Here is a 17,096-nt window from a genome sequence, read left to right as displayed (position 1 = left end):
GGAAAGGCATGAATAATGGTGAAGAAAAACAAACAATGCCTAGTTGGGCTTAAAACATAAATACTAGTAGCTCCCTTTCATCCTCCGAAATTTCATAGGTTTCATCCACCACATCAAAATTATCCTAAAACTGGGTTGAATTGAGTTGCCAGAATGTATCAAACCTATTCACTGCATCACCCAAGAGTTCTGCTAATAAATATCCTACACATTTATGAAGTATATATGATGACCACAAATTGCTTTAAAACATATGAACTATCCCAAATGACTATAATGAAAATGATGCTCGGACACTTAAAATGGTTGAAAAAGGAAGCACCCTGAAGATATTGCCAATGTGGTATTACTTCACTTCAGTTTCTTGATACAACCAACACTTCTCAAGCATCTACTGTAGTGCAGGGAATGCATTAGGCATTTTTCTAAACCTTATCCCTTTTGATTTTCCATGCCCTACTGAGAAGAAAGCTATTATCTCTTACCAGAAGGGGCTCAGATGGGTAAAATAATGACTAGCCAAGGTACAGAGCTAGTCATTACTGTCCAAACTTGAATCTAGAACTTCCATTAGCTCCAATTCCAGTGATTTCCCCACTGCCCTAGTGCAGTATTCTATATGAAAACTAGTAGCCACAATCAACAAATCTTCCAAGAAGGTTTCACTCATGCACTTCTTTTCATTCATGCACTATGCAAAAGATAAATTGCAAAAGGTTGACTATGGTCATCCATGGAAAAGAAATAAATCCATTATTTTTATTTGTGTTTTCTGCATTTTCAAATTGTTTTGCCTAACTATTAATATTACTTACACAAGTAAGAAGCAATTAAAAAACATTTCCAAAACCAAAAATAATTCAAGTGTCAATAGTTAATTCTAGTTTCAAGCAAGCCATTATTATTATCCTTTACTTAGATAACAGTCCAAAATTAAGATGTTTGATAATACTCAGCTTTGACAAGGATGTAGAAAAACAAGCAGTTCATGCACTGTTGGTAGAAATTCAAGTGTGCTATGTTTAAAGATAGCAACCTGGCAAGATCTAGCATAATGTTAAGTGTATGTGCTCTTTCTCCTAGCAATTCTACTATAAGAATTTATCCAATTTATAGTATACATTTACAGTGGAATTCAAAGCAGTCATTAGAGACAGTGAAGGACATCTCTAGGTACTAATGTGGAAAGAGATAAACACAATGTTAAGTAAAAATTCAAGTTATTATACCAGCACACATAAAGGATTCTATGTTAGGGCCTCCCTCATGGCCTAGCAGTTGAGGTTCAGCATTATCACTGCAACAGCCCACTGCACTCCCTAAGTTGGGCCCCCAGCCAGGGAGCTGACCCACATGGCTCAACAGACCTCTCCTGTCTTCCCTGCTGCTCCCTTCAGCAGTGTATTTTAGTAGATGTGCCTGTTCTGCTCCACGCTCTGTCTCTGCTGACCTTCTCACACCCTCATCCCCCATCCTATCTCTGGCCTACATCCCAGTTCTTGTACATAAAAATAAATAAGTAAAATCTTTTTAAAAAAAGGATTTTAGGATAAACACGTACACATTATATACAAATGCAGTACATGAACATGTGGTTGTATGTAAGCTTACATTTGCTTAGAAAATTCTGTAGGTATACCCAAAAAAATTAATATTAATTATCTCTGGGTAGTAAAACTAAAAGCTATAGAGAAAGACAAGGATGTTTAATTTCATATTTATAGCATATTCTGGACTGTTTGAAATTTTCTTTTCATAAACATGTATCACTGCTATACACAAAACCAGGGGCTTTTGTTTGGTTTGCTTTTAGATTTTAAGAGACAAGAAACCCAGCTCTCAAGCAATGACTTGAAAACAAAGCAACATGCGAAATAGAACTGTCTTCTGTTATAACTGCAAATGCTCCAAAACAAGACAATGTGTGAAAGCCTCCCAGGCTCTGTGTGCCAGTGAGAGGCATAATGGAGACAGCTCTCCCCTGGCACACTGAGGGACAAAGACAGGCTCCTAGTCTACTAGGGGATTTAATGGCTGGATTTTAAGACCAATAATTAAAGTGAAATCCAGTTATGCTTTTTGAGGCAACCTGAGTCAATTTCTCCAGCAATTAAAACCCTGTTCTTCCCCTGGGACTGTCTCCTCTCAAAGTAGTTCATCAACTCTCCTTCTTGGCAAATCTCTGTCACGATCCAATATGTCAGAAGACCTGGGGACCTGCTGCTGCCTTGGCTGTGTATTAACGTATTGGATTTAACAGAGCTTTTCATCTCTAAAACACATTGTTAATACCACCTACTTTACTGGATAATTGTAAGAACTAAATATGATAGGACATAAAAGAACACATTGCCAACATCAAGATGCTGTCAGATATTGTTTCAGTTGGGCGAACATAAAAAAAGGCAGTTAAAACTATAGTTGCTGGCCTTACCTATGGTGTGTAATATATATGTTTCTCTATATAGAAAGAGATAACATACTATATAACATTATATATCCTGTCTACAACCTTGAATTGTAGAAAATCACTTCAAATTCTTTAATGACACATCCACTCCAACTGTCCTCTTAAAAACACAATTCACAAATGTCATTCTCACGAAGAGCCACTTAACACCAGTAACACATCATTTCCACAAAGCTTTCTTCCTCTTCCAGGTCTTTACATTTGCTGTAGTTAATACTTGAAATGCTCTGCACCCAGCTTTCTTTTATTTTCTTTTCTGTTTGCTTCTGTTTCTTCAGGTGTCAGTTCAAATGTTACCTTCTCAATAAAGTAACGCCTGATCATGCTCTGTAAACCAGGAATACGTCCTCCTACCACCATCCTGAGCTATGCTCTCTTCACTCCAATCCCTCCAAAGTGTTCAGCATGGAATAGAATGCTTCATCTTTGTTTACTGATTTGTGACATGGCTTCTGCACTCTAAGGACTTAATAGTGTCTAAGGACTCAGCTCACAAGTGCTGAGCTCTTACTGCCTCATCCTCCACTGTATTTTGCTCTGAGAAGTGTCAGCACAATGGGCAGTCAGGAAACGTTTGTGAAATGAATGAAGGCTGTCCACTGCAAAGAGCTTTCATGTATGGCTTACATTTTACCTGTAAAGCAGGCAGGAGCAAACATGACTTTTCTCATTGAATTAAACATGCCCAAGGTCACAGCTGTAAATGACAAAACCGGAACATATATGTGGGGTCTCTGACTCATGATTTCCCACTGTTCAATAGCATTCAAAAATCAAACTCAGTAAGGGTTGAAAATAGAGCAATTTATCTAGCCTTCAGCAATAGGGAAGGGGGAGAGAAAGATCTGTGTTCCTGCACAGAGAGGTAAGAGAGACAGGGAGGGGAAATGGTAAGCTATTTTTTTTTTAAGATTTATTTATTTATACAGGTCAGAGGTACAGGGGTGGTGAGATTCACCAGAGACAGAATGGGGAGCAGAACAGGCAGATTGATGAAGTACACTGCTAAGGAGAGCAGTGGGCAGGTCAGGAGAGGTCTGCTGTGCCATGTGGTCACCTCTGGGGCAGGCGAGGATCGAACTCATGCGGAAGTGGCTTTAGCTTCTCAGTGCAGTGCTTTAACCCACTGCACCACCAGACAGGGCTGGAAATGGTAAGTAAGCTATTACCTTGCAATCCCTAGCTGTGAATTAGTTAGTAAAATTTTTTTCCTTTATCTGAATGAAATGCCGCTACCTCTGGGATGGAGGCTTATGAAATCTCTCATCACCAAGTCACAGCACAGAATACTTTGCTAATTGAAGCAAGTGAAATTTTAGGTAGGTCAGATGCAATAACCCAATTGGAAAGTGACACCAGTGTTCACATCCACTGAGCCACAGACGGCTGGTATCTAAGCCACAAACACACACACACACACCACACACCTTCCTACAGCATGGAGCTCCACTTTTCCTAAAAATGCTGACTCACTAACTAAATGTGTAGGAAAACCAGATAGGAAAGGGAAAAAGGAGAGAGAAGATGGGAGCAGAAGAGAGCAGAGACAAAGGGGAGATGAGACAAGAATGTCAAAAATGGAGAGAAAGGAGAGAAGAAGAAAACAGAGTAAAGAGGACTGCTGAAGAGGGAAAAGTAAAAGAAGAACCAGGGGTAACAAGAAATGAGGACTGCTATTCAGTTAAGTTTTTTATATCACTGTGCAAGTGACCAACTGCTGGTACAAGGCAATTTATGAGACTCCTGGGGTCAGTGCTTCTTTCATGTATTTGTTTGTTTCCATAGAGACCATGTTTCCATCATTACCTTCCAAATTTTTTGGTGCTTAAATTTTCTTTCTATGCTTCCATTACCAGGCAAGGACTCAGACTGAGGGGTGCCCAAGTGAGAGTGGGCCTAAGGGGATTCACTGGGGCCTCTGGTCTCAGCTCTGGACTCGGCCCAGGGCCTTGGAGCTTGGGTTCTAGCCTTTCCACTAATTACCTTCCTGGTCCTCCAGTAAGCGTGGGCTTCCTGCCCCTCCACAGTGTTCCTCTCTCCCCCAGGAGATCTGTACAGCCTTATGGGCAGCCTACCAAAAACCTTTCTTTCTGTTGACAGTACATTTAGCCCTCCACATGCATGTTCGTGCTGCATCTGCAATATAGAATACCAGTTGGTCACATTTTCCACTTCTGGCCAAGACAGAAAAATTACCTCCTCTCTTCCTGCCATCCAGGTTACACATCTTCAGTTCCCCTATAGCCACCCCAATCTGGTCAGTTGTTAGTTTGTTCATTCTTTTGTGTGACATAATTTCTGAGCTGACTCTTTCCTACACAACCTCACTGGCACAGCCCTGGCTTGGGCCTTCACCCTTTCTCAGGTCATCAACAAACTATTACTTAATTGTCTCTCTGCCCATCTAGTGCATGGTCTCTCTGGCAGTATACCCCCTCTCCCTAAGTCAGAATCTCCTGTGGCTCAGGGAGCTATGTTTCAACCAGACCCTCAGGAATCTGATGTAGCCAGGACACAGTTGAGAACCACAGATGAGATCCATCCTTTAAAGACTTGCAAATTATCCCCAGGATTCACACAATACACTCTTCACCTGAGGCAGAGTAGGATTTTGGGGGACTGTAGGCACTTTTATTTTCATGTGTCCATTCTTCCATTTAAAAAATATTATAAAAAAAGTAAATAAATAATATTATATATTTAGAGCCTCCCTGGTGGCACAAGGGTTTAAATCTCAGCACTATGAAGCTATCCGCAGCCATTGAAGCATAATTTTGATCCTCAGCCAGGGAGGCAACCCACAGCTCCCCTCAGCAGTGTATTTCAATCTGCCTGTTCTACTTCCCACTCTGTCTCTGTTGAATCCTCTCACACACACACCCTCCCCTGCCCTTCTGGACTACACCCCAGCTCTTGTATGCATAAATAAATAAAAAATAAATGTTTTTAAATAATAATAAATATATTTATATATTTGTAATATATCTCTTCTACACTGGTATAAAAATAAGTACTGTTATACTCCTTCACTTTTTTTCACTTTTTTCTGGTTTATAAAAGAAAATTAAATTAATTTTGTGGACCTTACAAGGATTGTAGTCTCTAGGTATTATGCCCCCCTTTGGGTATGTTGGGCTGACTTCAGTCTCACTCCCAAATCTTCAGAGCCTTCCCACTGCCTAAAGAATGCAGGTCAGCCTCCTTAGCAGGCCTGCCTGATGGGGGTTTAATCTGTCTTCCTAGTGCTATACACTATAGCATTTCCCATTTATCTGGCCCTATCTGCACTTCTCTCAACACACCATGAACCACCATGAATGATGGAAACCACTGTTCCTCAGCCCAAAACAATTTTCCTCTCCTGCACATACTGATTTCTGGCTCAAGCCTCACTTTCTATTGTGGCTTCCCTAGTCCTCCTGATTGAAATTATGATTCATTCTTCTACACCCCATAGCACTTTATATGTTTATTATTACACCATTTATTCACCCTGCTTTTGCCAAACATTCCCACTACTGATGTGCACTTCTATCACAGCATAACATTTCAAAAGCAGGAAGTTGTCTACAACATGACCAAAGAAACTTGCCAGCAGGTAAGGTACTACACCACAACACACCAACAGTGATTCTCTGCATGTACAAACCCAACACCCACAGGAGGTACCGGGCCATCTGATTGCTTCATTGGAGTGGTTATTGCATTGTTAGCACATGCAGAAGAATTTTAATTTCTATCACTAGTGCCTTTTATAGTTAATCTTGATACATTGTTGAAATAAATATATATGCTAAATCTAGACTATGATCTGCAAACTATTTACCTAACATGCCAGGAGTAGGAATTAACAATAGTAGAAATTACTAGATCTTTTGGCACATGTCATGAAATTTCTAATTCCTTGGACCATGAAGGACTTATTGCTCAGACACTGAGCTGCTTCATCAAAAGCTTCCAAGTAAATTTCAAGGGACATTGTTAATATGCAGTAACTATAATTACATTTTTTCCCTGAGTTACATGTTTTTCCAGTGAGAAAATGCAAAATCTAAACTACAGCATTCTTCTGTCCATCTAAGAACTAAGGATTTTTTTCCAAAAGGAGTTTGAAGTAGTGAGTCCAGATTATAAAAAAGCAAGAAGTCACCATAAAACTTACATACAACTGCAAATGACCAAAAAATGGTTTTAGGAATTTTAATGATTAAATTTGAAAATGACTAAAATGCAAACTTGGTGATACTGATGAAGACACATAAGTCTACAGAAAAAAGTTACCTACCACTAGTTTGTAAAAAAATATATAATTCAGTGTTTTTGCTGAAAAAAGGCTACCTTGAAGATGAATCATACAATAAATGGAATCTTTGATGAAAAGGACAGTCACTCACAAGCTAGCTATTTCTTTATATTTCTACATTCAAAAACTCCTGGGATCTGGAACTCTATATTAATTATCTTTCTCTCCCCTCCAGTATCTTTGCATATGAAAAATACACATTATTGAATTGGTCTAGTTTTCTGCCAACAGTTTCATTTCTTTCAAGCTTGGCCTCATTTCTCAGTTAAAATCTAGCTGTATGCTTATTTTTAGGTTTAGATGGGCATATTTCATTGTAATTTCCCTTTTTAAAAATTCAAAACCCATTCATGCTTTCATTCATTCAGTTGAGTTTTTATCAGGTTCCTAAAAACTACCACGCTGTGACAAGAATATAAAGGTGAGTAAGACACAGCCTTGCTCTGAACTTTACTTACAGTCCAGAGGGAGAGTCAGGCCTGACAACATATCACAACTCAATGTGATGAGAACTATGACAAAGATGTACAGACTGCTGCGAAAACATGGAGAATCAGATTCACACTAAACAAAAAGTATTCTAGCATTCTTCATTATCCTTATACTTTTAAATTCTATTAAAATCTGAAAGCAGATTTTAATTGTATTACTTTAAAAAAAAGATTTATTTACTTATGCATATAGAACTGGGGTACAGGCCAGAAGTGTAGGGGCAGTGAAAGGCTTCACCAGAGACAGAGTGGGGAGCAGAACAGGCAGATCGACGAAGTACACTGCTGCGGAGAGCAGCGGGCAGGTCAGGAGAGGTCTGCTATGCCATGTGGATAACCTCCAGGATGGGGATTGAACTCATGATGAAGTGGCTTTAGCTTCTTTGTGCTGTGCTTTAACCAGCTGCACCACCAGGGAGGGCCTAATTGTACTACTTTTTACGGCTTGCCATTATGAACTTGGTAAGTAAAGCTTAATGTCAGAAAACTTTAGTGACTCAAGGTTGAGTGTTCTACAGCATAACAAAACCAAAATAAGCCTTAGAAATGTTACTGCAGAATTGAGGTTACCAGAATGGGGGTACTGGAGACAAAGGGAATGGGGACCCAATGGGATGTGGTAGAAGATTATGGGTGATTTGGTGGTGGATGAGGTGTAGTAAAACATCTGAAAAGATGTGAGTCTATAACTCTACATAATTTGGAAAGCATAACCCTACATAATGGAAAGCAACATGACAGCAATTAGAAATAATACATCCTTTTTAACAGTTGGGGGTTTTGTTTTTGTTGATTCTACCTTCCCTAGAAGATGAAATGCACATAAGAGAAATATGGAGTTTCTGAGCTAGTTATTTAGGATAGTTGAAGTACTATGTGGGATATGAGAGGATGATCTCTGAATGGCAATCTTTTCTAAAGAATTTACTTGAATGAAGAGAAAGGGAGTCAGAGCAAGCAGTAAGTTCTGCAAGGGAGCTTCTCTGGAATCTACCACTGGAAAATGTTGACTTGGAAAAGCATTACATTTCTCTAAATATCTGTTACTCTTTCATCTAAAAGTGAAACTCAACATGGATAATATTGCTTCCATTTCAACAATCACTGAATTATGCCTAAACAGAAAAGCAATTCTTTCAATAGAGGAAAACTTAGAACTTAAGAGTCAAAAGACCCAAATGTAACTGTTACCAATTCACCATTTAACCTTAAACAAGTCTCCTAGCATCTCTAAAAGTGTTTTCTTAGCTGATAATTTGGAAGGATACAGGCAGCAACATGAAGAAAAATGCAAATGTTATTATATGTTGTTCACAAGAAAAAACAAAGTTCTGGTGTAAGAATTACTAGGATTCTTCTTATATAAATGGAGAACAAGATTAATTCTTTTCTAGGTTTTTCAGCTAGTTTGATTCCAAGTCTCTAGTCACATGATGCTTATTCTACCTACTAGAATTAAAGTGTCCAGTTTTCTATTACAAATAGTTATGAAAGTATAAGGTATTGCTGACTAAGTTTTACATTCTCTAGAAGAACATCAACACACTTTTTCCATATCTGTTAGAGCAAAATCATATTGAGCTATAGATCCTACTTGACATGTCACAGTAGAGTCAGTTGAAAAATGGCCAGATTGCTGCTACGTTAGAAATGACCCAAGAGTTAATTAATATCTTAAATAAATGGCACATGTAAATCATGTTCTTCGAGGATATTAAAAGAAAGAACTATAACAATTAGACAAGACAAATACAGTTGAACTACATAAAAGACCCACTAAGAGAAAAGGTTGGATCCCTCATCCAAACCACACAAACAGCAGTCTTCCAAAGAAACTGCATTTTCAATTGAAAATATGCATCAAAAAAGTCATAAGGTTCACAGCACTGATACAACAAAGCCATGACATTCTCCTAACCAGAAAGAGGAGTGGGGGTAGAGACACCTTACACCCCCTATATATAGCATGAGCTAGACCAAATGAACAACCAACTCCTGATAACAATACTTTAGAGATAGCAGTATTTGTTATAAAAATTCTTTCTCATTACAACAGTTTATCAAAGCAATTCATTCTTCTTTTTAAAATCTATTGAAACTAATTTGATGAAAAAGACTTTCTTCAAAAATGAGGACCTGTATGGTAGGCTCCTCTGTGTTCATCATTGCCTCCATTAAATAATAACCCCTACAGGTCAGAAGTGTCTCCTTTACTACCCTCTTTTCCAGAGATCTTAGCATTGGTATATAAACCCACTTGGGTTATAGATGTTGGATTTATTCTAGAATGCAACATACTTTTTAAAAAAAAATTCAATTCTTAAATGAAAGTCCCTATGAAAAGATAAAAAGTCACGTTTCCCTGAAGTGGGGCTCCTTCACACTTATTTAGAAGCTGTTCTTTTCTCCTCTATGTTAAAAGAAAAGGATTGTGATATCATTGTTTACAGTATGTGAATCTGTTTTTAAGATTTAATGGACATTACATCCAGTCAAAGTATGGTTTGTACTTTGATATACCAAGATTTAGAAAAAACATAAATAAACAGGTACAACATCAATATCAAAGTCTTAGAAAACCTCCCTTGGGATAGTCTTAGTGTCAGTTTAATATGGAATTGAGAGGACATCTCACCAATACCTTATTGAACTTCAACATCAGCTTGTATAGCTAAAATTCACCTTCAGCACATGACACTTAAACATTTGTAGGCAATATTTCATTCCACTTATGGGATGAGAAAAATATAAAATAGTAGTCCAGAGAATGCCATTATAAATTAAAAGAAATAAGCATCTACTTACAAACTGTAGGAATTAAATTCAGTGTGGTTTCACTACTGTCCAAACAAGTCAACAAGTAAGTCAACATGAATCTTTCTTCTGGAATCCTCAGTTGTCCAGTATTAAAGTTACCAATGGAGAACAAGCCACTGGGCAATTTAATTATAAATTATCTTTATGTGAACAATACTGTGATTCTGGTTCATTGAAAAGGTGAGCAAAAAGCTATAATACTACTCCTGTTCCAACCTGGATATATTTCTTTGCCGTGGAAAATGTTAAAAGATCATTTTGAAGAAAGAAGCCCAACTTGTTAAAATGCTTTTATAAAAGACAGTTATAAGTCCAAATACAAAGTTTAGAGGCATTTCCATTTTCCTAACATATAAAGATTAATGAAAATTAATATATTTAATGCAAAAAAGATACAGAAAAACAAGATCAGAGCCAACAACTGATTAAATAAATCATAAAAGCTAAAGAGAGCACTAGATTTCAGGTAAAATTGTTCAAGAAACCTAAACAATATTAACCCTAGCAGAGAGCAGAGTTGCGAAGAGATGGAACATTATAGAATTGCAAATAGCATTAAGCAGTATGAAAATAACAATTGGGATAAATACCGTTGACAGGCTGCAAAAACAATCAACGCACTTGCTCCTTCACCTCTCCCCCTCATCCAGCTGGGTAGTGAAAGCAGCTGCCTGTTCCCCCACCCCTCCTTCCCAGTCACTCCCCAAGCCTTCCCCAAGCCTCTCTCATCCACTCTTCACTCCCCTTTTTGTTCCCCTCCCCTCCCCGCCCACAGATGGTGTACTCAGCAGCCTGGCGAGATTAAGAGGTGCTTGCTATGGTCACAGGGCCTCCGGACAGATCTAACGTTTCCTAGCTCCCTAGAATAGAGAAATTAGAGACAAGACTCCCTGGTGGTATTAGATGCCTTCGCCTCCACCCCGCCCTCTCCCAGGTCTGGGAGAGAGTGGAAGTCTCGGGCTAGTGGACTGGGCCTCGCTCCCGGCCCTCAGCGCTACCTGAGCTGTCCATGGTGCTGGCGCGGTCCAGAGGCTGCCGGGCGGGACTCCGCGCTGCCGCCGTCGCCGCCGCCCCGGCATTGACTCTCTGCTTGCCGCCACCCCCGCCGCTCCCAGCACTTATGTCCCCGTTACTGTCCACCAGCTGCAAGGATTCATAACCATCGTTGCTGGCCTTTTTCCGGTAGCTCCCGAGGAGGCTCATGGGCAAGCCCAAAGAAAAGGGGAAAAAATCAACCTGGGAGACGAAGGGAGAGATGGAAGGTGGGAAAGGCTAAAGCACGAATTTAATTTAAAAAAAAAAAAAAAAAGTGGGGGGGCGGACTATCAAGTGCCCAACATGACGCAAAGAGGAGGGAAGAGGGAGCGGCCACCGAGAGCAGCTTTTCGGGGCGTGTTGAAGCCACCGCCCTGGGCTGAGAGCGGCTCTGGGCACCAGGCGCGAAGGAGGGAGGGAGGGAGGAGGGAGGAGTGGAGGGAAGAGGGGAGGGCACCGGCAAGCGGGTACTCGCGTCCTCAGTGCCGCCGCGGAGCCACTGGCCCAGCAGAGCTTCGGCCCGGGCCAGCCACCCTCTAGTTGGGGTGTGCCCGGAAGCAATTCTATAGGTGTCACGCGTCGCCCCGCCGCGCAGCAGGGCAGCTCCAAGCGCAGCTGGCCCGCGGGGAGGAAGAAGAGAGGGAGTAAAGGAGAGATTCACTGGGAAAAGGGGCTGAAGGTGGAAAATGGGGCGGGGTAGAAGTGGGAGGGGACTACTACAACAGGGGTAGAGGGTGATTTCTCGTGCGTGAAATAAAGAAGAAAGCGGCTAGAGGTGTTTGCTTGGTAAGCTTTGGGGATGAAGGGGGTTTCTTGGTAAGATCCGGACACGCCCATTTCGTTTAACTTCACCTATATTTGCTAGAAGATTCGGCAAATCAAAGCCAGACCGACGGCTACCGTGCTTGGAGGACTGAATTGCACCTCAATTGAACAGAAAAAGAACGCACGTTAAATGCCAAGCTAATTGTTGCTAAACAACATTATTTTGCACATTTCCAGAATGGGGACGATCCCTAAGTGAGACATCAAAGAACTGGATATTCTGACGCTAGGAGGCAGTTAGGATCCATCCACCTAGAGAGTAAATGTGACCACACAGTAACTATTTTTTTAACAAATAAATTGGGGGCAGGAGGAGAGAAGAGAGGAGCTGAGTAAGGTGCAATTTCAGATCTGCTATTATTTAGTCAAAAAAAAAAAAGACTATACCACTCAGCTGACTAGAGGATGGTTGGGAAGAAAGATAGATAAGGATTTTCTTTCCATTCTTAACCCTGTTTTATTCTTTTCAGCTCTGGGTAAAAAAAGCAGTCACTAATTGATAAGAGGAAAATTTATCACAAAGTTAATGGAGCTCAAAGGTCAAGTTCATTTCATGCAGAAGATCCTTTCAAAGGTATGTAGTTAATTTTATATTTGTGATTGTGTAATGTTGTTCCTTAGGAGGACCCCAACATTTTTACAGAAAGTTTATATTCACCTGAAATTGTAAGATTGCAGAAGTGTCCCTTCTTCTTATCATTTCAGGTGAAGATCAGGTTTTAAAAAATGGTTAAAAACTGTACTTTTCACTATTTGGATTTGAAATGATTAAATGAGAAGCTTTTCAAAAGTTCTTCAAGTGAATCACATCACCAACACAACAGGAAAATGTCCAGGTATATAAAATTTGATTGAACCCATATACAAACCCAGCTTTACTTCTTTTTTTACTTTTCATAACTTTCTTTTGCTGTCATTATCTAGATCACCTAAAGACACAAAATCAAGTGTTTGCATCTAAGAGGCTTCAACCCAAATCATTTGGGATCCAAAGAGTTTTCCTGGAAGTTCTAGTTCTACCTAAGGCTACATAAAATGCATTGCATTGAAAGATGTTTTCCTATTCAAGGATCACTCAAAAGCAGATTATAGGAAGATGAAAAATCAGGACAGGCCAAGAGCATATTCCTTAAGATCATTCCAGTCTCTCTTGGAAGACCTAAATTCCCCGATTAGTTGCTTTCCTAACTGTGTTTCTGACAAAGATGTGGTCTGATCTGAATTGTAAATCACAGTTAATACTTATGACAAGATCAAACAACTTGAGTACTCAACAGGGAAAACTGTAATAAAATTTCAAGCACAAAGTTTATACTTTCAATTTTCAAAGCTACTTTAGTTATGTAACTTACTCTGTAAATTAAAATAAGTCTCTTCCAATAACATTTTAAATAATCTTTTATTTTGCACTTTTAACTCATTACTGATCCAAAGGGAGAAAAAAATACAGTGACAAATCATAGATTTATTTTCAGTGGATTAAGAATCAGGCCCTCCCTGGTGGTGCAGTGGGTTAAAGCACAGCACTAAGAAGCCGAAGCCACTTCCACATGAGTTCGATCCCCACCTGCCCCGGAGGTGACCCACATGGCATGACAGACCTCTCCTGACCTGCCTGCTGCTCCTCTCAGCAGTGTACTTCATCAGTTGGCCTTTTCTGCACCCCACTCTGTCTCTGGTGAATCCTCTCACTGCCTCTGCACATCTGGCCTGTACCCCAGTTCTGTAAGCATAAATAAATAAATCTTAAAAAAAGAAGAAGAATAAGAGTCTTTGAGGAGGCCATTTCTTTTTTTTATAAGATTCCTTTTATTTATTTATGCATACAAGAACTGTATGTAGGCCAGAGGTGTGGGGGTGTGGGGGCAATGTGAGAGGATTCACCAGAGATAGAGTGGGGAGAACAGGCAGATGGACTAAAATACACTGCTGAGGGGAGCAGCAGGCAAGGCAAGAGAGATCTGCTGTGCCACGTGGGTTAGCTCCTTGGCCAGAATCTAACTCATACTGCAGATAGCTTCATAGTGCTAAGTCTTAACACCTTGTACATCAGGGAGGCCCAAGAAGGCCATTTCTGAAAAGTAATATTAATTAATTTAAAAAGCACTCAGTGGGCTCTCCCTGGTGGTACCGTGGGTTAAAGCACAACACTGCAAAGCTATCCTCACCCACTTCAGTGCGAGTGCGATCTCTGGCCCACATGGAGTGGCAGACCTCTCCTGTCTAGCTGGCTGCACCCCTCAGCAGTGTTCTTCATTGTTCTGCCTGTTCTGCTCCCCAGTCTGTCTCTGGTGGATCTGTACCTCAATCCTGTATGCATAAATAAATAAATCTTTTTAAGAAATAAAATAAAAAGCACTCAGTAATTTTTGCTCAACTATCTGCAAGCACACTGCTGAAAGAAATTATAGATGAAACATATGCCTTTGTATTTTTGGATATCTATCTCCTCAGTTTGCAAATTCAAAGAAAAACATGAATGGGCTACAGGAACCCTTTTTTATTATTTTTATACTTAATTTAACAAAAACAAAATCGATCAGAATAACTATTAATCAATTTACAAAATAGGACCCTCCCTGGTGGCACAGCAGGTTGCTGAGAAGGTAAGCCAAACTATGGCTGCTTCAGTTGGAGTTCGATCCCCACCCTGGAGGTGATCCACATGGTGCAGCAGACCTCTCCTGTCACACCCGCTGCTCCCCTCAGTAGTATACTTTGTACATCTGCCTGTTCTACTCCCTGCTATTACTATAGTGAATCCTCTTACCGCCCCTGCACCTCTGGCTGTACCCCATTTCTGTATGCATAAATAAATCTTTTTTTAAAAGTTGCAAAATAGGGAACTATAGAGCATATTAAATCAAGACAATATATAGTTAGGTTAGTGCATAATAGTCTAAAACTGGTTTGTGGCTTAAATTGGAATATATACCAATTTCAACATTATTTTTTTCTTTACTACCCTAAAGATCAAATTCATAAATCATTAACTAATCCATAAAATCACCTGCTACTCTATAGTACAGACTATAGTAAGAGCACCAATATTATATAAAGTCAGGATTAAATCAGTACCTGACACATATAGAGTAACTATTATTACTATTATTGGTATGACTTGAATACAACTCTATAATCAATGCCTGAGGATCATAATTCTTCCCATAGGAGGAGTCAGTAAAATCATTGTTATTTTCTACTCCAGGATATTAGTAATGGAACCATAGCTATGTGATTTTGAATAAACTTGAACTTAAGGAAGGGAGATGATACTGTTAAAAATCTAAGGTGGGGCCTTCCCTGGTGGCACAGTGGTTTGGGCCACAGCACTGCAAGCTAGCCGCATCTACTTCAGTGCAAGTTCGATCCCTCGCCATGGGAGGTGATCTACATGGCGTGGCAGACCTCTCCTGACCCGCCCGCTGCTCACCTCAGTAGTGTACTTCATCAGCCTACCTGTTCTGCTCCCCAGTCTGTCTTTGATGAATCCTCTCACCCACCACATCTCTGGCTTATACCCCAGTTCTGTATGAGTAAATAAATAAATCTTTAAAAAAAAAATCCAAGATGGACATTTAGAGCCACACTCCATTTTTCCAAGATCAAGACAGCGTCATAATTTATTTTATCTCTACAATCTCACCTCACATATATGGCAGAGCCTGAGGATTAGATGTTCTCATTGGATGAGAAGATTCTTTATCTGTCTTTTCCATTGCTGACTTCAGTCACTTTTATTAAATAACTCCGTGAAGATTTTTCTTTATTCAGTGAAGGTTTCCCATACAGGAATGAATGTTTAGGAGCCAAGATCTGCTCCTCCACATTCCCTTCCCTCCACCCCCCAAAATGTTCTCCTATTGGAGATGTTAAATTACTCTTGCAGAGAAGATAGAAAATGAGTATTTGCCAGAATCTATAAGGCTATGATCTGTGCCTTTTGGTTTCAGGAATTATAATACATTCTTTAAGATTTAGGTTCTGGAAACACATTTCCCAGAACTGAATCCTAGTTCCATGGACACTGAGCTCTATGACTTGAGTCAGTCACTTAAACCTCTTTGCCTCACTTTTCTTCTCTGTAAAGTAAACTTCATAATAAGGTTGTAGTGAGAATTAAATTAGTGCCTAACTTTTATGATAAGTGCTTAACAAATTTTTATTATTATCAGTATTTTCTACTATATAGGGAAAGGTCACTTTTTCAAAAACACAATTTCCTGTCTGTAAAATTAGATTAAATTTTGCCTGCCTACTTAAAAAGAACGATTATTATTCTTTATGTTAATATAAAATCATTATATATAACAGGAAGTGATTGTTCTGGCTTGAGTTTTTAGATGTTTTCATGCAGGTATTCCCTGTTAGAGTTTGGATTTCTCAAGGGTTTCTGCTCAAGTCTATATCCCCCATGACACCCCAAAAATCACTACACACTCCTTAGTTATAAATACCCACTGAATTAACAAATTAATGAAGAAATAAACAAAAAGTGTTAGTATTGCCTAGTCTAATGATTTTGTTTTTGTTTTTAAAGATTTATTTATTTATGCATACAGAGCTGTGGTGCATGCCAGGGGCGGTGAGAGGATTCACCACAGACAGAGTGGGGAGCAAAACAGGCCAACTGACAAAGTACACTGCTGAGGTGAGCAATGGGCAGGTCAGGAGGGGTCTGATGTGTCATGTAGGTCACCTCTGGGGCCAGGGATTGAACTGATGCTGAAGTGGCTTTAGCTTCTCCGTGCTGTGCTTTAACCCGCTGAACCACCAGGAAGGGCCCTCTAATGATTTTTTTTAACTACATGTTGTGGTAACTTGAAGAACATAAGATAAATTTAGTAATTCATAGCCCTGATTTTTATAAAAGTGAAACAGGTTGGAAAACATCCATTTTGGCACATGATAAGATATGTTTATTGAAATATAACTTGGGGTTTGTATGGTGTGTGTGTGTGTGTGTGTGTTTCTGCTCAGAAATGGCATAAGTCACCCCATCTTGATTATAAATGTTTGAACTCAAATGTACGGCAGAATCCCCAATACTAAGTGGTCCTCACATTCCCAATTATGAATGCTCTACATACTGCGACATCTGAATTCACTTGGATAACTGGACAATAAAGAATTCTGGCCAGACAGACAATAAATG

The 17,096-nt window shown here is 39.6% G+C and overlaps 1 protein-coding gene across 7 annotated transcripts in view; it reads right to left on the bottom strand.

The window, feature by feature from the left end:
* Window positions 1-17,096, bottom strand: part of DNAJC6 (DnaJ (Hsp40) homolog, subfamily C, member 6) — a 128,002-nt gene that overhangs the window by 76,290 nt on the left and 34,616 nt on the right. The window contains exon 1 of one of the 7 annotated variants that reach the window (XM_012722450.1): window positions 11,080-11,580. The exons of 5 other annotated variants lie outside the window; for them this stretch is intronic. In XM_012722450.1, coding sequence (XP_012577904.1) covers window positions 11,080-11,284 — 205 coding nt within the window. In that variant the 5' untranslated portion in view covers window positions 11,285-11,580. Of the gene's footprint in view, window positions 1-11,079; window positions 11,581-17,096 lie in introns of those variants that run through there. One more of the 7 variants, XM_004679079.2, reaches the window with a different exon arrangement.

Source organism: Condylura cristata, unplaced genomic scaffold, assembly GCF_000260355.1.
Source record: "Condylura cristata isolate star-nosed mole 26May11 unplaced genomic scaffold, ConCri1.0 scaffold00008, whole genome shotgun sequence".
Classification (NCBI taxonomy): domain Eukaryota; kingdom Metazoa; phylum Chordata; class Mammalia; order Eulipotyphla; family Talpidae; genus Condylura; species Condylura cristata.
This window is presented reverse-complemented; position numbering and strand designations above follow the sequence as displayed.